The sequence below is a fragment of the Hyla sarda genome, chromosome 12 (assembly GCF_029499605.1).
Source record: "Hyla sarda isolate aHylSar1 chromosome 12, aHylSar1.hap1, whole genome shotgun sequence".
NCBI classification, from domain to species: Eukaryota; Metazoa; Chordata; class Amphibia; order Anura; family Hylidae; genus Hyla; species Hyla sarda.
The window spans coordinates 7,902,395-7,928,015 of record NC_079200.1 but is presented as its reverse complement, the minus strand read 5'-3'; the positions used below and the strand labels follow the sequence as shown (position 1 = coordinate 7,928,015).

General features: G+C 39.1%; 1 protein-coding gene across 6 annotated transcripts in view; it reads left to right on the top strand.

Moving 5' to 3' along the window:
- Positions 1–25,621, top strand: part of ZNF385C (zinc finger protein 385C) — a 299,586-nt gene that overhangs the window by 170,301 nt on the left and 103,664 nt on the right. Inside the window, exon 1 of one of the 6 annotated variants that reach the window (XM_056548839.1) lies at positions 8,897–9,134. The exons of 4 other annotated variants lie outside the window; for them this stretch is intronic. In XM_056548839.1, coding sequence (XP_056404814.1) covers positions 9,125–9,134 — 10 coding nt within the window. In that variant the 5' untranslated portion in view covers positions 8,897–9,124. Of the gene's footprint in view, positions 1–8,896; positions 9,135–9,397; positions 9,463–25,621 lie in introns of those variants that run through there. One more of the 6 variants, XM_056548838.1, reaches the window with a different exon arrangement.

Genomic DNA, 25,621 nt, shown 5'->3' with positions numbered 1-25,621 from the left:
GCTAATTGAAAATGAAATCTGAGAAAGCCCAGGGAGCGGTCAATAGATGTCTCTGGGGTGAATGAGTGTAGATAGGTCCCCTGTGGACAATACACAGGACGGCTCCATCATCGCTCAGCACATGGATGCTTCTCCGAGATAACCGGATCATCGATCTGCAGACACATCTCTGAGGTCACATCCAACCAGCTCCCACTATGAAAAATACTTTACTGTCCTTATCCGAGATGGACAAAATATTCTGTATATAGGAAGGGAGCAGAGTTCAATAAATAAATAGATAAATGTATCATTATTATTACTTCTTCTGCCCTGATGAATTCCCTGTGCAGTGTTGCTTCAATGGACGTGATTATCACCTATACCAGCGAGTGGGGGATTTCCAAATATAGAGTCAGAAGATGGAGGGGAATGGTCCTCAGAGTCAGAAGATGGAGGGGAATGGTCCTCAGAGTCAGAAGATGGAGGGGAATGGTCCTCAGAGTCAGAAGATGGAGGGGAATGGTCCTCAGAGTCAGAAGATGGAGGGGAATGGTCCTCAGAGTCAGAAGATGGAGGGACATGGTCCTTAGAGTCAGAAGATGAAGGGACATGAACCTCAGAGTCAGAAGATGGAGGGGAATGGTCCTCAGAGTCAGAAGATGGAGGGGAATGGTCCTCAGAGTCAGAAGATGAAGGGACATGGTCCTCAGAGTCAGAAGATGAAGGGACATGAACCTCAGAGTCAGAAGATAAAGGGGAATGGTCCTCAGAGTCAGAAGATGAAGGGGCATGGACCTCAGAGTCAGAAGATGAAGGGGCATGGACCTCAGAGTCAGAAGATAAAGGGACATGGTCCTCAGAGTCAGAAGATGAAGGGGCATGGTCCTCAGAGTCAGAAGATGAAGGGGCATGGACCTCAGAGTCAGAAGATGAAGGGGCATGGACCTCAGAGTCAGAAGATAAAGGGACATGGTCCTCAGAGTCAGAAGATGAAGGGGAATAGTCCTCAGAGTCTTAAGATGAAGGGACATGGTCCTCAGAGTCAGAAGATGAAGGGGAATGGTCCTCAGAGTCAGAAGATGAAGGGGCATGGTCCTCAGAGTCAGAGGATGAAGGGGAATAGTCCTCAGAGTCTTAAGATGAAGGGACATGGTCCTCAGAGTCAGAAGATAAAGGGACATGGTCCTCAGAGTCAGAAGATAAAGGGACATGGTCCTCAGAGTCAGAAGATGAAGGGGCATGGACCTCAGAGTCAGAAGATAAAGGGACATGGTCCTCAGAGTCAGAAGATAAAGGGGAATAGTCCTCAGAGTCAGAAGATGAAGGGGAATAGTCCTCAGAGTCTTAAGATGAAGGGACATGGTCCTCAGAGTCAGAAGATGAAGGGGAATAGTCCTCAGAGTCTTAAGATGAAGGGACATGGTCCTCAGAGTCAGAAGATGAAGGGGAATGGTCCTCAGAGTCAGAAGATGAAGGGGCATGGTCCTCAGAGTCAGAGGATGAAGGGGAATAGTCCTCAGAGTCTTAAGATGAAGGGACATGGTCCTCAGAGTCAGAAGATAAAGGGACATGGTCCTCAGAGTCAGAAGATAAAGGGACATGGACCTCAGAGTCAGAAGATAAAGGGACATGGTCCTCAGAGTCAGAAGATGAAGGGGAATAGTCCTCAGAGTCTTAAGATGAAGGGACATGGTCCTCAGAGTCAGAAGATGAAGGGGAATGGTCCTCAGAGTCAGAAGATGAAGGGGCATGGTCCTCAGAGTCAGAGGATGAAGGGGAATAGTCCTCAGAGTCTTAAGATGAAGGGACATGGTCCTCAGAGTCAGAAGATAAAGGGGCATGGACCTCAGAGTCAGAAGATAAAGGGACATGGTCCTCAGAGTCAGAAGATAAAGGGGAATAGTCCTCAGAGTCTTAAGATGAAGGGGAATGGTCCTCAGAGTCAGAAGATGAAGGGGCATGGTCCTCAGAGTCAGAAGATGAAGGGGAATGGTCCTCAGAGTCAGAAGATGAAGGGGCATGGTCCTCAGAGTCAGAGGATGATTGAACAGGTGTAATATATATATATATATATATATATATATATATATATATATATATATTTTATAATAAATACTAATTATGGAATTATGACATGGTACAAAGGCAGACCATAAAGCAGTGTTTTCCAAACAGTGCATCTCCAGCTGTTGCAAAACTACAACTCCCAGCATGCCCAGACAGCCATTGGCTGCCTGGGCATGCTGGGAGTTGTAGTTTTGCAACAGCTGGAGACGCACTGTTTAGAAAACACCGCCATGGAGCCTTTAACCTTAACAAAGCATGCATAATAAAATATACATTGTTACAACGTAGCGTTCCATCTGTAGCGCAATCTATCGTTCCATCTATTGTCAGCTATCGTTCCCTGTTATCAGCCGCTTCAGGTGGATTCTGACAATAGGAATCCTTATAGCGATGCAAAATTTGGGATCAATATCGTATAATATATATATATTTTCCAAACACTATGTATATGGAAGCCAAATGAGCAGCAACATGGCGACAAAAGAAGAAGGCGTAGACGCTGCCATTTTCTATATAGGACTCTGGTAGAGTCGCACCTTAATCTTACGGGTTTACTCATCAAGCTGCGAAATCCATTATAGTCCATTAATTCACTTTAATAGTATTTAATGATCTGTAATGTCCATTGTCCCATAGTGAATGGGATCCTGTGAGAACAAGTGGTGCATATAATGGGATGATCATGACGCTCCGCAAGGTGACCCCCACAGTGGTCTGCTGGGACGGGGCCGTGTGAATGGGGCCATTATTATGGAAATGAGGGTAACATGCATGGGATGGAGTCAATTTAAGGGGTTTACTACACGCTGGATGCACTTGGCACCTGGGTGCATCTCACACTAGATAAGGTTCGCAAGTGATGCTGAGCCTACGTGCCTTCTTTTTTTTTTTTAGGTCAGAAGCGTCCATAGTGAAGCGTAAAGCTGTAATCCAAAAGACGGTCAAGATAGACAGAAATATAATATATTATTTTGTATATTATATAATATTTTTTATTATTTTTTTATATATTATATATATTTATATTATAATTTTATATAATTTTTAGATGTATTTATATTTTATATATTTAAATATAAATACATCTAAAAATTATATAAAATTATAATATAAATATATAATATATAAAAAAATTATAAAAAAATATTATATAATATACAAAATAATATATATATTATTTATTAAAAATAATATATTTTTATATGATACATATATATATATATATATATTTTTATATATAATATATATTTTTATTTTTTTATTTTTTTTAATTTATTTTTTTATAGAAATTTGTTTTTGTTAATTATTTTGCCATATTACTACATGGGCGATAAAGTGACATACCTTAAAAAAGGTTTTAAAAAAAATAATAATAATAATAATGAATGAATAAACAAATTACCAGACAAATACATAAAAAAAAAAGATAAATACATGAACAAACAAAGGAATAAATAAGAGTAAAAAAAAAAACTTAAATAAAAGATAAACGAATAAAAAAATGAATAAAGTAAATGAATAAAAAATGAATAAAAAAAATACGTTAATAAAAAAGATAAATACATGAACAGGCCAATGAATGAATGAAAAAAAATCCGTAAACAAAAAAAAAGATAAACACGCAAACAGATAAAGGAAATATATTTATTTCAAAAAAATATGTACCGTAAATAAAAAAATAAATACATAAACAGAAAAATTAATACCGTAGATAGAAAAAACATACGTAATTACGTAAATAAAAAAATAAATACATGAACAGACCAATGAATAAATACATTTAGGAGTACATAACAAAAAGACTAATACATGAACAGACAAATAAATAAAGAAATAAAATACATTAAAAAAAGATAAATATATAAAATAAATAAATATATAAATAAAGAATGCAAAAATAATCAAAAATATTCCCTTGCAATGTAAACAGTGAGCACAAGGTATAAATAATTACATGCTAAAGGCTTTACAGCTACATACAACACTACAATGTGATACAATATTACTCCTCGTCATTAAGGAAAATCCATTATCTCCCAAATCTGATGTTTATTTTGCCTTTTTTTTTTTCATTTTCCATAAGTTTTGTCACATGTTATTAATGACCGTCATTGAGGGGGGGAAAAAATGATATCGATCAGAGACTTTGGAAAAAGGGGATAAGAGACGAAGGAAGACTGGAGAAGACGGAAAGAGGGCTGAATAGACTGAATTACCTCCCGCTCGTGGCCATGATGAGGGGTTATTACAATTCATTATTCCTGGAAGGGTTTAGACAGATGTACAGTTTATTTTGTAGATAAAAGAATAAAAAAATAAAAAAAAAAGATTTCACAATTACATAGAAAAAAATATATATTATACATATATATATATATATATATATATATATATATATGTGTATATATATATATATATATATATATATATATATATATATATTTTTTTTTTTTAATAAAAAAATGTATAAAAAAAAATATATATATATATATGAAATTTTATATATATATATATATATATATATATATATATATATACATTTCTGTATTTTCCTATTATGTGGCATAAAAATAAAATAAAACTACTAAGTAAATAAATAATAAATGAATGAAAAAAAAGCAAAAAAATATAAAAAATATTGAAAAATAAATATTTAGAAAGAAAAGAAATTGCAAATAAAAATGATAAATATACCTATCTATATGTTTATTTATAACACAAATATATGTTATTCATTAACTATTCGATTTATTCCTTTTACTTTTTCGTAATTATTTACAATTGTGTCGTTTATCGATTCACTTTAATCCAAATTAGGTTTTATATGTGTGTGTGTGTGTATATATATATATATAAAACCTAATTTGAATTAAAAGTGAATTGATAAACGACACAATTGTAAATAATTACGAAAAAGTAAAAGGAATAAATATAGTATATATATATATATATATATATATATATATATATATATATATATATACATACATATATATTTAAATAATCAAAAAGAAAGAGATGCATAAATGTATATACTATGTGTGTATATGGTCTTCAGTTCTGTTGCTTAGAAAATAAATATGTTTAATTATGGAAATTTGAATACATAAAAAAATAAAATAATATATATATATATATATATATATATATATATGGCCTATATAAAAAAAAAAAAGAATATAGAGTATTAGCCTTTTTAATATTTAAAGCTTTAAAAGTCATTAAGCTATTGAGAACCATCTACTAAATTGGGCACAATAAGGGGTACACTGAAAGGGGTACACAGGCTTGCATATATGTAGCAAATCAGTAAATATGTATATATAGATAGACAATGTCCAACTAGATACAGTGGTCTCCAAACTGTGGCCCTCCAGATGTTGCAAAACTACAACTCCCAGCATGCCCAGACAGCCGTTGGCTGTCCGGGCATGCTGGGAGTTGTAGTTTTGCAACATCTATAGGACCACAGTTTGGTATTAAGGTTTATTCATTGTTTCATAAAAAAAAAAAAAAAATTATACAATTTTCGATTGTACTTTATGTATCAATTCCGGTGTCAATAGGAAGAATCCGTCCTGGTCACATGATAACTGTTGTATCCAGTCCTGTAACAGTGTGTTCGTCACATGACCAGGGAGTAAACAGTGAGTGATTCTTTTGAATGACAGCAAGCAGAGATCTTGAAATTGAAAAAAATGAGACAGAATATGGAGGAATTCATCATTGTTGTTTTTTTCTTTTTTTTAAGAATTGTGTTAAAAAGTTGCAAATTTTTGAGCAATAGGGGAAAACGTTGCAAATTTTTGAGCAATGGGGGAAAAGGTGCAAATTTATGTGCAAATGGGAAGAACGTAGCACATTTTTGAGCAATGGGTGAAAAAGGTGCAAATTATTGTGCAATGGGCAAGAAAGTTGCAAATTTTTGAGCAATAGGGGAAAAAGATGCAAATTTTTGTGCAATGGGAAAACGTTGAAAATTTTTAGGGAATGGGTGAAAAAGGTGCAAATTATTGTGCAATGGGAAAGAATGTTGCAAATTTTTGAGCAATGGGTGAAAAAGGTGCAAATTATTGTGCAATGGGCAAGAAAGTTGCAAATTTTTGAGCAATAGGGGAAAAAGATGCAAATTTTTGTGCAATGTGGAAAACGTTGCAAATGTTTGAGCAATGGGTGAAAAAGGTGCAAATTTTTGTGCAATGGGAAAACGTTGAAAATTTTGAGGGAATGGGTGAAAAAGGTGCAAATTTTTGTGCAATTGGGAGAACGTTGCTAATTTTTGAGCAATGGGTGAAAAAGGTGCAAATTCTTTCGCATCCCATTTAGACTCTTTCAATAAAATAACTTGAATGTAGTGCGGCACGTATCGCCTTTTTTTTAGCATTGGTCGGGGATTTATCAACTGAAACTTGGTAAAAATGGTGGCATATTTTTGTACAATGGGCAAAAAAATATCACAATCTTAAATGCAAAGTGGTGTGGTTCGCTTTTTGCTGCAGTCGGGGATTTATGAGTATGAATGCTTCCCACAAAAATGTTTAGTTTTTTTTTTTACCCATTGCACAAAAATTTGCAATTTTTTCACCAATTGCGCAAAACTTTGGGACAATTTTAAAAAATTTGCAGTTGATAAAACTTGAAAAACGCAAATCAGGTCGCACTACATTCAAGGTGTTTTCTTGAAAGAGTCTAAATGATTTGTGCAAAATAAAAATCTTTGATTTTTTTAACCCATTGCGCAAAAATTTGTGATAATTAAAAAAAATTAAAAATAAATCGTTCAATGGGTGACAAAGTCTAAACATTTCTGTCCCAATCACTTAGACAACTTGGCATGGTTCGCTTTCTGCATCAGTCTGGGATTTATCAACTGCAACTTTTTTTTTTTAAATTATTGCAAATTTTGGGTTCAAAAGTTGAAAATTTTTGCGCAATTGGCTGTTTTGAGGCATGGTTTCCGATTCTCACTTTATTTGGAAAATAAGGTTTATTCATCATTTAATAAAAAAATTTCAAATGTACTTTATGTATCAATTCCTGTGTCATTTGGAAGGTTAACAAAAAAGCACCCGTCCTGGTCACGTGATAACTATTGTATCAAGTTCTGCAACAGTGTGTGTGTCACATGACCAGGAATTCCTTCACTTTTTGCTCAATGGGCGAAAAAGTTGCACATTTTTGTGCAATGGGTAAAGAAGTTGCATGTTTTTGCGCAAATCTTTTAGACTCTTTCAAGAAAACAACTTGAATGTATTGTGGCGTGGTTCGCTAATTTGTTGTAAACATTTGGCGCAACCTCACACCAGCCCGGACCACACTACACCTAAGCTACTTTGCTATTTATGAAGAACATCCACGTGGGGGAAGTACACGGGACATTCGCCCAGATAAACGGGAGGGTAAAAAGAACTTGATTTACACAATGATAAATTCCCCCGATACAGTCTTCACACCCGAGAAAATTTGGACGCGATTCCGATAAGCGTTCTTGAACTTGACGACAACAACTGATACTATCATAGACGGAACCTTTACCGATCCCAATAGAAAAAACCCTTTCCGATATTCGTCACCTATATCCGGACTCTCTGTATCCAGATTGTGTCAGGTATCCGTCCATCCTTTGTTCTTGTACAGAGCAGGAATCTTATCCCTGTATCCACTACCACCGCTATAATGCGAAACATTGAAAGAAACATACAAGTCATTTGTCAAATTTTATAGCCAAATTTTTTGCATAATTTGGGGGGATCCTGTAACCTTAACAGTCTGCGGAGAGGGATTTGTTTGATCATATTTGACAGAAGGAGTCGTGGATTACAGGACAGACCCCCCCCCCTCCCCCCAGTAAAAGTGGCGGAGGCTATAATATGTAAAATATTTCAAAGCTAATCTGTACACGTTATTATCACGAAGGATGACAATCAGATAAAAACCGCAGCATTCTCTATAGATAGCGAGGAGAAGAAAAAAAAAAGCTCGACTGACAGGATAATTGGATCTTATCAGACTTCAAACAGCCCTCGCCTCCCAACACACTGCACTCAGACCCCCTTTCTTTTAACTCTGTGTTTGCACAACATTTCCTAATGGGTGGGATTGGTTGATTGAAAATAAATAAATAAAAAACGAATAAATAAATACAAAAATAAATAAATAAAAATTAATGAACAAATATATATATATATATATATATTATAAATTAATAATTAAAAATAAAATAAATAGATCTATAAATAAATTACATAAATTAATGAATGAATTAAAAATAGATACAACAACGTATCTATGTAATGTTTTATGAAATAGACATAAATACAACAAAAATAAGTAAAATAAAATAAATGAATTAAGAAAGAAAGAAAGAAGTACACAAAAAATAAGTCAAATAAAAATATACAAAAAAGAAAACAAATAAATTAAATTAGTAAAATAATAATTGAAAAAATAAATAAATGAATGAATGAAGAAATAAATAAATAAAAGCAGTGGTCTTTGATCTCCAAGAGCCGAGTCTACACTTGGGTAGAAGTTTTTCTCACCTTTGCCTTCCAGCTCCCGGAATGGCGCATGACGCAGTGGTAACCCGGCTTTTAAGTGTGCCAGGGAAGTGTGCAGAGGAGACTGGCATGCCCTGAGTGTGAGAGGAGATGAGAAGTACGTTACGAGTTCTCTCCCTCTGCACCCCCCCCCCCCCCCCCACACACACCAACTCCTCAGACCTCCCATCCCATTTGTATGTTAATACGGTATCTTTTGGTTTGCAGAGCTCTCAGCTGGGAGAGGCTACGCTGGGTAATTTCTGCATCTGCGCTCGGTGATTGGGTTAAAGCGAGGGCCAGTGGCTGAGGAGAGAGTGCCGCTTGTTTACCTCCTACGGGCAGAGATCAGTGGAGCATTAAGCTTTTAATTGAGGTATAAGTGTATCATTTGGGAAGGTGAACAAATTGGAGGCCAGTCGCCTCTCTATCGGGGGCCGGAGAGAAGGATCTGAGTGCGGATGCAGCCGCTCTGCAAAATCTGATAGCGATTTCGGAAAAAAAGGGGAAGACGGAACGATAAGACGTAATCAAGAATGCTGTTGGGTAAGTGGACCCAACTTCGGTGTTATGCCGTCGCGGCACTCGCCCTTTCTGCGTGTCCGTACGGTGGTGATTATCCCTGGGTCTGATGCCTTTTTTTTTTTTTTTTTTGCTGGCAAGATGATGTTTGTGGCGAAAGTGCTTATTGCCGGGGAAATGGATGACAAGAAGAGTAAGGCGCTGGAAAAATATTACTGAGCCGTAACGCCTGTAGTCTCTCATAGATCTATATTTTATAGGTATATGCTATGGCTTTGGTTTCTTATGGTGGTCACCAATGATTTTGATGGTCGGTGTTGGACGGCTATGGATAGACGGAGATCTTGTGGAGGTAAATCGGATGTGTGACCTTGGTGCATTTTTCGGGTAAATGGTTTTTGCAGAACGAGGATAAATAGAGGTATCTATTCAAAATGGTTGAATAAGGACGCTTTAGGGTCTTTGAAGAGGGAAAAGGGGGTTCATATTGGTACCGGATTATCATCGTCCATCCATTAGACGCATGCATGATCTCAATTCGATACGTTTGTGTTGTGTTTTATGTGTTTACGGCTCATGTAAGGAATTAGAAGTGATGGCATGTCTGTATCTCAGATGTTTACGTGGGGTTCCAAGGTGACTCGGCGTTGTAATGAGGGGGCGCCTGGTGCGTCACATGACAGATTGCTGATGAGGTGAAAGGTAAAATGCATGAAGTGTTCTTCATTACGAATCCAGAGACAGAAGGACATGATCTACGACGAGCCCCGGAACAGCCAGGGATGTGCGTTGTCAGGATTGTGTGAATTCTCTGTTCTGCCCTTGTGTCTTCTTTGAAGGAATTATTATTGTAGCTGCCCAAAAACAATCAAGGCCAGTAATGGGTGTTTGGGGCAAAAAAAAAAAAAAAGGTCTTAAAACTACTGAGGTCCTCCAGGGAAATTTAGGATGAAATGTGACAGTGGATGTTGTGGTGCTCAAGGGCTGGAAGTCTCATTGTCGTCATAGTGAAGGTTAAGATTTCTGAAGGACAAAAAAAAAAAAAACAAGAACATCAAATAAAGAAAATAAGGATACGTTATGGAACATGACAATATGTAATGTCTGATGGGGGAGTAATAGGAACCTTTGGAGTTGGAATGATTGGCAAGGTCATCAGGTACACCTTCATGTGAGGTCATCAGGTACACCTTCATGTAAGGTCATCAGGTACACCTTCATGTGAGGTCATCAGGTACACCTTCATGTAAGGTCATCAGGTACACCTTCATGTGAGGTCATCAGGTACACCTTCATGTAAGGTCATCAGGTACACCTTCATGTGAGGTCATCAGGTACATCTTCATGTAAGATCATCAGGTACACCTTCATGTAAGGTCATCAGGTACATCTTCATGTAAGGTCATCAGGTACATCTTCATGTGAGGTCATCAGGTACATCTTCATGTAAGATCATCAGGTACATCTTCATGTAAGATCATCAGGTACACCTTCATGTGAGGTCATCAGGTACACCTTCATGTAAGATCATCAGGTACATCTTCATGTAAGATCATCAGGTACATCTTCATGTGAGGTCATCAGGTACACCTTCATGTAAGATCATCAGGTACATCTTCATGTGAGGTCATCAGGTACATCTTCATGTGAGGTCATCAGGTACATCTTCATGTGAGGTCATCAGGTACACCTACATGTAAGGTCATCAGGTACATCTTCATGTAAGGTCATCAGGTACACCTACATGTAAGGTCATCAGGTACATCTTCATGTAAGATCATCAGGTACACCTTCATGTAAGATCATCAGGTACATCTTCATGTGAGGTCATTAGGTACACCTTAATGTAAGATCATCAGGTACACCTTCATGTGAGGTCATCAGGTACATCTTCATGTAAGAGCATCAGGTACATCTGCATGTAAGGTCATCAGGTACACCTTCATGTAAGGTCATCAGGTACACCTTCATGTAAGGTCATCAGGTACATCTTCATGTAAGATCATCAGGTACACCTACATGTAAGGTCATCAGGTACATCTTCATGTAAGGTCATCAGGTACACCTTCATGTAAGGTCATCAGGTACACCTTCATGTGAGCTCATCAGGTACACTTTCATGTAAGGTCATCAGGTACACCTTCATGTGAGCTCATCAGGTACACCTTCATGTAAGGTCATCAGGTACACCTACATGTAAGGTCATCAGGTACACCTTCAAGTAAGGTCATCAGGTACACCTTCATGTAAGATCATCAGGTACACCTTCATGTGAGGTCATCAGGTACATCTTCATGTGAGGTCATCAGGTACACCTTCATGTAAGATCATCAGGTACATCTTCATGTAAGATCATCAGGTACATCTTCATGTAAGATCATCAGGTACATCTTCATGTGAGGTCATCAGATACACCTTCATGTAAGATCATCAGGTACACCTTCATGTGAGGTCATCAGGTACACCTTCATGTGAGGTCATCAGGTGCATCTTCATGTAAGGTCATCAGGTACACCTTCATGTGAGGTCATTAGGTACACCTTAATGTAAGATCATCAGGTACACCTTCATGTGAGGTCATCAGGTACATCTTCATGTAAGAGCATCAGGTACATCTGCATGTAAGGTCATCAGGTACACCTTCATGTAAGGTCATCAGGTACACCTTCATGTAAGGTCATCAGGTACATCTTCATGTAAGATCATCAGGTACACCTACATGTAAGGTCATCAGGTACATCTTCATGTAAGGTCATCAGGTACACCTTCATGTAAGGTCATCAGGTACACCTTCATGTGAGCTCATCAGGTACACTTTCATGTAAGGTCATCAGGTACACCTTCATGTGAGCTCATCAGGTACACCTTCATGTAAGGTCATCAGGTACAACTACATGTAAGGTCATCAGGTACACCTTCAAGTAAGGTCATCAGGTACACCTTCATGTAAGATCATCAGGTACACCTTCATGTGAGGTCATCAGGTACATCTTCATGAGAGGTCATCAGGTACACCTTCATGTAAGATCATCAGGTACATCTTCATGTAAGATCATCAGGTACATCTTCATGTAAGATCATCAGGTACATCTTCATGTGAGGTCATCAGGTACACCTTCATGTAAGATCATCAGGTACACCTTCATGTGAGGTCATCAGGTACACCTTCATGTGAGGTCATCAGGTACATCTTCATGTAAGAGCATCAGGTACATCTTCATGTGAGGTCATCAGGTACATCTTCATGTGAGGTCATCAGGTACACCTTCATGTAAGGTCATCAGGTACACCTTCATGAAAGGTCATCAGGTACATCTTCATACAAGATCATCAGGTACACCTTCATGTAAGGTCATCAGGTACATCTTCATGTAAGGTCATCAGGTACATCTTCATGTGAGGTCATCAGGTACATCTTCATACAAGATCATCAGGTACATCTTCATGTAAGGTCATCAGGTACATCTTCATGTGAGGTCATCAGGTACATCTTCATACAAGATCATCAGGTACATCTTCATGTAAGGTCATCAGGTACATCTTCATGTGAGGTCATCAGGTACATCTTCATGTAAGATCATCAGGTACATCTTCATGTGAGGTCATCAGGTACATCTTCATACAAGATCATCAGGTACATCTTCATGTAAGGTCATCAGGTACATCTTCATGTGAGGTCATCAGGTACATCTTCATACAAGATCATCAAGTACATCTTCATGTAAGGTCATCAGGTACATCTTCATGTGAGGTCATCAGGTACATCTTCATGTGAGGTCATCAGGTACATCTTCATGTGAGGTCATCAGGTACACCTTCATGTAAGGTCATCAGGTACATCTTCATGTAAGATCATCAGGTACATCTTCATGTAAGGTCGTCAGGTACATCTTCATGTAAGATCATCAGGTACATCTTCATACAAGATCATCAGGTACACCTTCATACAAGATCATCAGGTACACCTTCATGTAAGATCATCAGGTACATCTTCATGTAAGATCATCAGGTACATCTTCATACAAGATCATCAGGTACATCTTCATGTAAGGTCATCAGGTACATCTTCATTTAAGGTCATCAGGTACATCTTCATGTAAGATCATCAGGTACATCTTCATGTGAGGTCATCAGGTACATCTTCATACAAGATCATCAGGTACACCTTCATGTAAGATCATCAGGTACATCTTCATGTGAGGTCATCAGGTACATCTTCATGTGAGGTCATCAGGTACATCTTCATGTGAGGTCATCAGGTACATCTTCATGTAAGATCATCAGGTACATCTTCATGTAAGGTCATCAGGTACATCTTCATGTAAGGTCATCAGGTACATCTTCATGTAAGGTCATCAGGTACATCTTCATGTGAGGTCATCAGGTACATCTTCATGTAAGGTCATCAGGTACATCTTCATGTGAGGTCATTAGGTACATCTTCATGTAAGATCATCAGGTACATCTTCATGTAAGATCATCAGGTACATCTTCATGTGAGGTCATCAGGTACATCTTCATGTAAGATCATCAGGTACATCTTCATGTGAGGTCATCAGGTACATCTTCATGTAAGGTCATCAGGTACATCTTCATGTAAGATCATCAGGTACATCTTCATGTAAGGTCATCAGGTACATCTTCATGTAAGGTCATCAGGTACATCTTCATGTAAGGTCATCAGGTACATCTTCATGTAAGGTCATCAGGTACATCTTCATGTAAGGTCATCAGGTACATCTTCATGTAAGGTCATCAGGTACATCTTCATGTAAGATCATCAGGTACATCTTCATGTGAGGTCATCAGGTACATCTTCATGTAAGATCATCAGGTACATCTTCATGTAAGGTCATCAGGTACATCTTCATGTAAGGTCATCAGGTACATCTTCATGTGAGGTCATCAGGTACATCTTCATGTAAGGTCATCAGGTACATCTTCATGTAAGGTCATCAGGTACATCTTCATTTAAGGTCATCAGGTACATCTTCATGTGAGGTCATCAGGTACATCTTCATGTAAGGTCATCAGGTACATCTTCATGTAAGGTCAGAAAATTAAGATGTACGTATACCTAATGTATGTGAATGATTATATAATAAATAAGTAATAGTAATTATTTCATGTACAAATTGAAAATATTAGAACAATTAGGATATTGGGATTTAAAGCGTACCCGTCAGATCCAACAATTTTTTTTTAAATATATTCACTCAGTACCTAATCCTGACCTCGTACATGTAATTTTTATGTGTCTAGCACCTTTATTTTTTTTATTACACTTTTAATTTAGCTCACTAGTCTGAATTCCTCTCAAAGGGAGGGGGCGTGGCCTCACTGTTTTGGTCTCCGCCCCCTCCCTCAGTATGTTTCTGCTCACATCTCCCCTAGCATTAGCACAACTACAACTCCCAGCATGTCCTCACTGACGGTAGCAGGACACAAGATGACAGTGGGAGGATTTTTCCTGCGCTCACAGCTGTCAATCAAGGAAGTGTGTCCATGACATAGGTGATGACGCATGGACACAGCAGGACAGGTATGTGTCCAAGCAGGCAGGGGGGGGGGGGGGGGGACAGTTGTTTGACTGGATTTTTCATTATGAAATACTGAAAATGTTCTAATGAAAGCGATTACAAAACCTATTGGTTATACATGCTTTACAACATATCAGAAGTTTTTGTCTGTGACAGCGCCCATTTAAGGATAATGGGGGAGATTTAGCAAAACCAAAAGCTAAATCTCCCCCAATGTTCCCAGCCCATCTAATGTGACATAGATGTAATACTGTACATTGTTCTTCTGTCACTAAACAGTTAATAGTTTCATTATTGTAACAAATGTAATTAATAGTGTAATAGGTGTAACGTTCTATAGAAGGCCCAGCAAATGGCAGAACATTTCTATCTATCTCATATCTATCTATCTATCTATCTTATATCTATCTATCTATCTCATATCTATCTATCTCATATCTATCTATCTCATATCTATATATCTATCTATCTCATATCTATCTATCTATCTTATATCTATCTATCTATCTCATATCTATCTCTCATATCTATATATCTATCTTATATCTATCTATCTCTCTCTCATATCTATCTCATATCTATCTATCTATTTATTTATCTATCTCATATCTATCTATCTCATATCTATATATCTATATATCTCATATCTATCTACCTATCTCATATATATATATCTATCTCATATATATATATATATATATATATATATATATATATATATATATATCTCATATCTATCTATCTCATATTTATATAGCTATCTATCTCATATCTATCTATCTCATATATATATATCTATCTCATATCTATATATATATATATATATATATCTATCTCATATCTATCTATCTCATATTTATATAGCTATCTATCTCATATCTATCTATCTCATATCTATCTATCTCATATTTATATATCTATATATCTCATATCTATCTATCTATCTCATATCTATATATCTATCTATCTATCCCATATCTATATATCTATCTCATATCTATCTATCTCATATCTATCTATCTATCTATCTCATATCTATCTATCTCATATCTATCTATCTATCTCATATCTATCTATCTCATATCCATCTATCTATCTATCTATCTATCTCATATCTATATATTTATCTATCTCATATCCATCTATCTATCTATCTCATATCTATCTATCTATCTATCTCATATCTATCCATCTATCCATCTCTCTTCTAATGTTTTTCGGGTCTATGAAGGATAAATGCCTTTGGAGGTGATATTGTGTAATAGTGTAAATCTATAGATACAATAATGAATTAGACGCAATATCTGTGTATTTGTCGCGGCCGTTGTTTGCATACATATAACAACACGCTGCTTTGTCCTTTTCATTTTGGCAGATGTTGATCATTTGCTATTAGGCCCCATTTAAATAAATTGCAGATAATTGTGGGTTGTAGAGCGGCTGTCTGCATAGCGCCCGTCCGTATAATGTCTCAGCGCCCGTCCGTATAATGTTTCAGCGCCCGTCCGTATAATGTCTCAGCACCGAGCACCACGAGCCGTTCTAAGGAGCTTCTCCACATTGTCATCTCCACCACTTCACATCATAGAGAAGACATTTATAGGCTGGGAAGCTTTTATGGCCGATGTGAGAGCCTGCGGGAGGCCACACGTGTCTGATCAGATGGAAGCCCACCTATAAGTGACCCCTAATACCATTACTATCTCCTATCTATCTATCTATCTATCTCATATCTATCTATCGATCTATCTCATATCTATCTATCTCATATCTATATCTATCTCTTATCTATCTATCTCATATCTATCTCATATCTATCTATCTATCTATCTCATATCTATCTATCTCATATCTATCTATCTCATATTGTTAGGATTCGGCTGGCTGGATGTGGATCCTCTGTGTCAGAGAGGGATTGGCGTGGACCGTACCGGTGGACCGGTTCTAAATTGCTACTGGTATTCACCAGAGCCCGCTGCAAAGCGGGATGGTCTTGCTGCGGCGGTAGCAACCAGGTCGTATCCACCGGCAACGGCTCAACCTCTCTGACTGCTGAGACAGGCGCGGTACAGAAGGACAAGGCAGAGGCAAGGTCAGACGTAGCAGAAGGTCAGGGCAGGCGGCAAGGTTCATAGTCATGGGCAACAGCAGAAGGTCTGGAACACAGGCTTGGGACATACACAAAACGCTTTCACTGGCACAAGGCAACAAGATCCGGCGATACTGGGAAGGGGAAGTGAGGTAATATAGGCGTGGAGCAGGTGGGAGCTAATTACACTGATTGGGCCAGGCACCAATCAGTGGTGCACTGGCCCTTTAAATCTTAGAGAGCTGGCGCGCGCGCCCTAGAGAGCGGAGCCGCGCGCGCCAAAACGTGACAGTCGGGAAACGGGACAGGTAAGTAGCTTGGGATGCGATTCGCGAGCGGGCGCGTCCCGCTATGCGAATCGCATCCCCGTCGGCAGTGTCAGTGCAGCGCTCCCGGTCAGCGGGTCTGACCGGGGCGCTGCACAGAGGAGAACGCCGCGAGCGCTCCGGGGAGGAGCAGGGACCCAGAACGCTCCGCGTAACACATATCTATCTTATATCTATCTCATATCTATCTATCTCATATCTATCTATCTCATATCTATCTCATCTCTGTCTATCTCATATCTATCTATTTATCACATATCTATCTATCACACATCTATCTGTCTCATATCTATCTATCTCATATCTATTTATCTATCTATCTCATATCTATCCCATATCTATCTATCTCATATCTATCCTAATCTATCTATCTCATATGTATCTATCTATCTATCTATCTATCTATCTATCCCATATCTACCTATCTCATATCTATCCCAATCTATCTCATATGTATCTATCTCTCTATCTCATATCTATCTATCTCATATCCATCTATCTCATATGTATCTATCTCTCTATCTCATATCTATCTATCTCATATCTATCTATCTATCTCATATCCATCTATCTCATATCTATCTATCTATCTATCTATCTATCTCATATCTATCTATCTATCTATCTCATATCTATCTATCTCATATCTATCTATCTCATATCTATCTGTCTCATATCTATCTATCTATCTCATATCTATCTATATCTATCTATCTATCTATCTATCTCATATCTATCTATCTATCTCATATCTATCTATCTATCTCATATCTATCTATCTATCCCATATCTATCTATCTATCTCATATCTATCTATCTCATATCTATCTATCTATCTATCTATCTCATATCTATCTATCTCATATCTATCTATCTATCTATCCCATATCTATCTATCTATCTATCTCAAATCTATCTATCTCATATCTATCTCATATCTATCTATCCCATATCAATCTATCTATCCCATATCTATATATCTCACTTCTATCTATCTCATATCTATCTATCTATCTATCTATCTATCTATCTATCTATCACCTACAAAACCAGGCTCGCCATCTAAATAACATCAACCTTTATTGATTATATCCCAAAAAAACATTAGGGCTACATTCAAACTTCAGGATTTCCGAGTGGAGAAATTCCGCTGGAAAGTTCCGCTGCAGCAGTTTCCCATTTTTATTCAGTGGAATTCAATAGGACACCCTGCACTATGCAGAATCTCCGCAGCAGAATACTCGAATTCTGGCCTCCCCATGCTTGTTCTTTTGGAAGAATGCGCTCAGACATGCATTGCCATCTATGGAGTCGGCGCATGTTCAGTCAGTGCCTGCTGTACACGGAATATCCGGGGCGTATATAGTGCGAATGTAGCCTAAAGATCATTTAAAAAGACAAGAATACCGAGCGTATAAAACATCAATCACATTGGGGGAGATTTATCAAAACCCGTCCAGAGGAAAAGTTGCTGAGTTGTCCATAGCAACCAATCAGATCGCTGCTTTCATTTCTAACAAGGCCTCTGCAAAGTGAAAGTAGCGATCTGATTGGTTGCTATGGACAACTCAGCAACTTCTCCTTTGCACAGGTTTTGATAAATCTCCATTGTCTACAAAGTGAAATAAATATTGGCTCATACAGAGGCTACAGATCACAAGACAACATATATATATATATATATATATATATATATATATATATATATACACCGCTCAAATAAATAAAGGGAACACATAAACACCACCAGGCAACTCCAAGTCACTGACACTTGTGTGAGATCCCACTGTCACCCATCAAATAATATCTAAAATATAACTTTTATTCCTTGCTATGGGGTCAATAGCCCTTGATAAAGCCACTGGTTGTGGTGAAACGTCGGGGGGGAGGGGGGGACAGTTTTTAATATAGAGTGGAGTCCCAGCATTCTTGCATGTGGACTGCAGCCACAGCAATGCAGATATACATATAATAGCATGTAGCATCATGCACTGATCATAATCTCTACCGGAGACAAATCCACTTTAAATTTTAATGTTTATGGCAAGGAATAAAAATTATATTTTAGATATTATTTGATGGGTGGTAAAATTAGGGTCTTAGTGATCACTTAGTGATCAAATGTAAATAAATTGAGGATAATAACCCTCCACACATAGGTCCGGTTTTTTGAAGATCCCACTGTCCACTCAGGAAGAACACTGATTGACAATCAATTTCACATGGAACAGACAACACGTGGAGATTATAGGCAATTAGCAAGACACCCCCCAATAAAGGAGTGGTTCTGCAGATGGTGACCAAAGACCACTTCTCAGTTCCTATGCTTCCTGGCTGATGTTTTGGTCACTTTTGAATGCTGGCGGTGCTTTCACTCTAGTGGTAGCATGAGACGGAGTCTACAACCCACACAAGTGGCTCAGGTAGTGCAGCTCATCCAGGATGGCACATCAATGCGAGCTGTGGCAAGAAGGTTTGCTGTGTCTGTCAGCGTAGTGTCCAGAGCATGGAGGCGCTACCAGGAGACAGGCCAGTACATCAGGAGACGTGGAGGAGGCCGTAGGAGGGCAACAACCCTGCAGCAGGACCGCTACCTCCACCTTTGTGCAAGGAGGAGCAGGAGGAGCACTGCCAGAGCCCTGCAAAATGACCTCCAGCAGGCCACAAATGTGCATGTGTCCACTCAAACGGTCAGAAACAGACTCCATGAGGGTGGTATGAGGGCCCGACGTCCACAGGTGGGGGTTGTGCTTACAGCCCAACACCGTGCAGGACGTTTGGCATTTGCCAGAGAACACCAAGATTGGCAAATTCACCACTGGCGCCCTGTGCTCTTCACAGATGAAAGCAGATTCACACTCAGCACATGTGACAGACGTGACAGAGTCTGGTGACGCCGTGGAGAACGTTCTGCTGCCTGCAACATCCTCCAGCATGACCGGTTTGGCGGTGGGTCAGTAATGGTGTGGGGTGGCATTTCTTTGGGGGCCGCACAGCCCTCCATGTGCTTGCCAGAGGTAGCCTGACTGCCATTAGGTACCGAGATGAGATCCTCAGACCCCTTGTGAGACCATATGCTGGTGCGGTTGGGTTCCTCCTAATACAAGACAATGCTAGACCTCATGTGGCTGGAGTGTGTCAGCAGTTCCTACAAGAGGAAGGCATTGATGCTGTGGACTGGCCGCCCGTTCCCCTGAATCCGATTGAGCACATCTGGGACGTCTTGCTCCATCCACCACAGACTGTCCAGGAGTTGGCGGATGCTTTAGTCCAGGTCTGGGAGGACATCCCTCAGGAGACCATCCTCCACCTCATCAGGATCATGCCCAGGCATTGTAGGGAGGTCATACGGGCACGTGGAGGCCACACACACTACTGAGCCTCATTGGGACTTGTATTAAGGACATTACATAAAGTTGGATCAGCCTGTAGTGGGGTTTTCCACTGTGATTTTGAGGGTGACTCCATATCCAGACCTCCAGGGGTTCATACATTTCATTTCCATTGATAATTTTTGTGTGATTTTGTTGTCAGCGCATTCAACTATGTAAAGACGAAAGGATTTCATACGATTAGTTCATTCAGATCTAGGACGTGTTATCTTAGTGTTCCCTTTAGTTTTTTGAGCAGTGCATTTTACAAAGTGCAAGTGCATCACAGCGAGGATTAAATAAGTCAAATACAACACATGACATATACCATAACAAAGTGCAAATGAAAAAGTGTAATAAAAAAAATAAAGTGGTACCCCCGCTTGGTATTGTTCTACAGCCTGTGGATGGCTCAAATTGCTGATGTAGATGACATATACCATAAGGAAGTGCAAAAAATCTTTTGGAAAAAATAACCCATATAATCCAACACACGTTTCACTTGTTTGCTTCCTCAGGGGGAGTACTCACTGCTAATGGCGGGCATAAGCTATCATTCCGATGTCGGCCATTAAAGAAGATGTCCAGCAGTAATAAATCTATTCCCTATCCCCCCGTCTCCGCCTCTCCCATAGAGAAGAATGGAGGGGGCGTGTTTCGACATGGGTACGAAACTTCCTTTAGCAGAGTAAAGCTTGGGCCGAGCTGCGGCCCCATGCAGATGGCGGGGCCCAATAGTTTGACCCCTGTGAAAATACTTTTATCCCCTATCCTGCGGAAAAAAATTATGTATATATGAGAAAGCGTCAGTGTCGGATTTATAGGGGGAGATTCACCAAGACCTGTGCAGAGGAAAAGTTGACCAGTTGCCCATAGCAACCAAGCAGATCGCTTCTTTCATTTTTCAGAGGCCCATAGTCCGTGGATAAGTGGCTGACGAAAGGTCTCTCACAAATTACTAATTAATCACAGGATTAATGATGGCGGACGCAGTGTACTTCTAAAGGAGTGTACAAGCGCAGTTGTACCCATGATCGGCCCCGTCACATGACACATCACATGATTCGCTTCCTTCTGGTCTTGTGCAGTGAATTTGATTACAAACAGCTAGAGAGTAATGTGTAGCGGGGAATGCAGAAGGCCCTGAGTGTAACGTGTACCTACCTAACCTGTGGATAGAGACGTAAATGTAACGTGTACCTACCTAACCTGTGGATAGACATGTAAATGTAACGTTTACCTACCTAACCTGTGGATAGAGATGTAAATGTAACGTGTACCTACCTAACCTGTAATAGAGATGTGGTGCAACGTGTACCTACCTAATCTGTGGATAGAGATGTAAAGTGTACCTACCTAACCTGTGGATAGAGATGTAAATGTAACGTGTACCTAGCTAACCTGTGGATAGAGATGTAAATATAATGTGTACCTACCTAACCTATGGCGAGAGATGTAAATGTAAGGTCCACCTACCTAACCTGTGGCTAGAAATGTGAGTGCAACGTGTACCTACCTAACCTGTGACTAGAGATGTGAGTGTAACGTGTACCTACCTAACCTGTGGCTAGAGATGTGAGTGTAACGTGTACCTACCTAACCCCTGGCTAGAGATGTAAATGTAACGTGTACCTACCTAACCTGTGGCTAGAAATGTGAGTGTAACATGTACCTACCTAATCTGTGACTAGAGATGTGAGTAACGTGTACCTACCTAACCTGTGGCTAGAGATGTGAGTGTAACGTGTACCTACCTAACCTGTGGCTAGAGATGTGAGTGTCACGTGTACCTACCTAACCTGTGGCTAGAGATGTGAGTGTAACGTGTAACTACCTAACCTGTGGCTAGAGATGTGAGTGTAACGTGTACCTACCTAACCCGTGGCTAGAGATGAAAATGTAACGTGTACCTACCTACCCTGTGGCTAGAAATGTGAGTGTAACGTGTACCTACCTAACCTGTGACTAGAGATGTGAGTGTAACGTGTACCTACCTAACCTGTGGCTAGAGATGTCAGTGTAACGTGTACCTACCTAACCTGTGACTAGAGATGTGAGTGTAACGTGTCCCTACCTAACCTGTGGCTAGAGATGTCAGTGTAATGTATACCTACCTAACCTGTGGCTATAGATGTAATTGTAACGTATACCTACCTAACCTGTGGCTATAGATGTGAGTAAAATGTGAACCTACCTAACCTGTGGCTAGAGATGTGAGTGTAACGTATACCTACCTAACCTGTGGCTTGAGATGTGAGTGTAATGTATACCTACCTAACCTGTGGCTATAGATGTGAGTACAATGTGAACCTACCTAATCTGTGGCTAGAGATGTGAGTGTAACTTGTACCTACCTAACCTGTGGCTATAGATGTGATTGTAACGTATACCTACCTAACCTGTGGCTATAGATGTGAGTACAATGTGAACCTACCTAATCTGTGGCTAGAGATGTGAGTGTAACTTGTACCTACCTAACCTGTGGCTATAGATGTGATTGTAACGTTTACCTACCTAACCTGTGGCTATAGATGTGAGTACAATGTGAACCTACCTAACCTGTGGCTAGAGGTGTAAATATAATGTGCCCAGGCCATTAAGGGTACACGTTTAGAGGGCATACCCTGGATCAGATGAAGCAATGTGTATAGAAATAAACACGTCCCCGTATATATATGTACCAACCGGCCACTCCCATAAATCCAGGTTGTACCAACCTTAATACTTATGATACCATACAGTGAACGGCATAAACAAAAATAACAAACACTGGAATTACTGGATTTTTGGTCACTTCATATGTCAGTAAATAAATGAATAAAAAGCGATCAAAAAGTCCCAGCACAACAAAATGGAAGAAAAAAAACAAAACAAAAAGCAAAACAAAAACATAATAAGTTTTTGGGGACAGAACGTAACAATCAAACTCATTTTGCCCACAAAGTTTGATTACAATAGAAAAACTATATAAATTGGGAATAGTTTTATTCAAATTAACCCATAGAAAAAAGTGAAAGTCAGTTTTAACGTAAAGTGCACTGCGTAAAAACAAAAACCTCCAAAAGTTGCTGCTGTGTGCTCCAGAGGAAGTTGTGTAGTTCTTTCCAGTCTGACCACAGTGCTCTCTACTGACACCTCTGTCCATATCAGGAACTGTTCAGAGCAGGAGAGGTTTACTATTGGGATTTAATCCTACACTGGACAGTTCCTGACATGGACAGAGGTGTCAGCAGAGAGCATTGTGGTCAGATTGGAAAAAAACTACAAAACTTCCTGTGGAGCATACAGCAACTGATAAGTACTGGAAGGATTAAGATTTTTATATAGAAGTCATTTCCAAAGCTGTTTAACTTTCTGAAACCATATATATTATTATTATTTTTTATTTTTCATTTCTTCTTATCATTATTATTATTATTATTATTTTTTTTTAACCTCCGGAGTACCCCTTTAAGTGGCTATACAACAAACATTTTTATAAGAGACAATATTGCACCATTCAGGTCTATGAGGACACAGAGGGATACATTGTGATACACTTAGATACATTGTGATACGTTCTATCTCTCGGCGTATTGGTAAAACTATTCATATGGATCATCCTGTCCCCTCCATTATCTCTAAATACAGTCATTTACCATAGAACACGACTTACTTTACCCATCTTCATTCCAGACGGAACGCCGCGCCGCGCCAAACTAGGTTGAAGAAATGGACAGAAAACACCAGTTATTTTTTATTTTATTTATTTATTTATTTTTGGGAGAAAAACTAATGGAATATTTGTTTTATAACAGTAATACATATATTTTTGTTTCCAGCTAAATATTTGTATTCTGGATGATACAAGGGCCGGGGGAACGTGTAATTTCAATTGTTAAAGGGGTATTCCAGGCCAAAACTTTTTATACATATATATATATATATATATATATATATATATATATATATATATATCTCAACTGGCTCCGGAAAGTTAAACAGATTTGTAAATTACTTCTATTAAAAAATCTTAATCCTTCCAATAGTTATTAGCCTCTGAAGTTGAGTTGTTGTTTTCTGTCTAACTGCTCTCTGATGACTCACGTCCCGGGAGCTGTGCAGTTCCTATGGGGATATTCTCCCATCATGCACAGCTCCCGGGACGTGACATCATCATTGAGCAGTTAGACAGAAAACTTCAGAAGCTAATAACTATTGGAAGGATTAAGATTTTTTAATAGAAGTAATTTACAAATCTGTTTAACTTTCCAGAGCCAGTTGATATATATATATAAAAAAAAGGTTTTGCCTGGAATACCCCTTTAACGTCTTATTGGTCCCTGCGTGTCTTGCTTTGATATAGTACTGTGGCCCTCCAGCTGTTGGAAAACTACAACTCCCAGCATGCCCGGACAGCCGTTGGCTGTCCGGGCATGCTGGGAGTTGTAGTTTTGCAACTGCTGCAGGCACCTCGGTTAGGAAACACTGGCCTAGAGCCAACCAGGGTGCCTCCAGCTGTTGTGAAACTACAAATCCCAGCCTGACCACACAGGCAAAAGCAATCCAGGCATGCTGGAATTTGCAGTTTTGCAACAGCTGGAGGCACCCTGGTTGGAAAACACTGGTCTAGAGCCTAAGTGTCCAACAGGTGACCCTCCAAATGTTGCAAAACTATCACACCCAACATGCCCGGACAGCCCACAACTGTATCATCCAGAATGCATGCTGGATTGTAGTTTTGCAACATCTGGAGGGCCACAGTATGGAGACCACTGTAAGTAGTAGAACAGCCAGTATGAAGTATAGACATAACAATATACACTGAGGGCCACACTGGTAGGAGCGAAGGGGTCGTGTTGCAAAACTACAACTCCCAGCCGAAGGCTGTCCAGGCATGCTGGGAGTTATAGTTTTAAACAGCTGCAGACCCCCTGGTTGGGAAACACTGCCCATGAGGAAAGAGCCTAATTCTACTTTGGAATTTACTTTGGTTGCTGAGATGAAATGGAAGCCTTGATTCACCTTTCCGGAACAGTGTGGATCCTCTGGAGGAGGTAGACAAGCCTTTAGCCGTCCAGGCATGCTGGGAGTTGTAGTTATGCAACACCTTGAGACACCTGGGAATGCTGGGAGTTGTAGTTTTGCAAAAGCTGGAGGCAGACTGGTTGGGAAACACTGGTTTAGAGACTAAGTGTCCCACGTG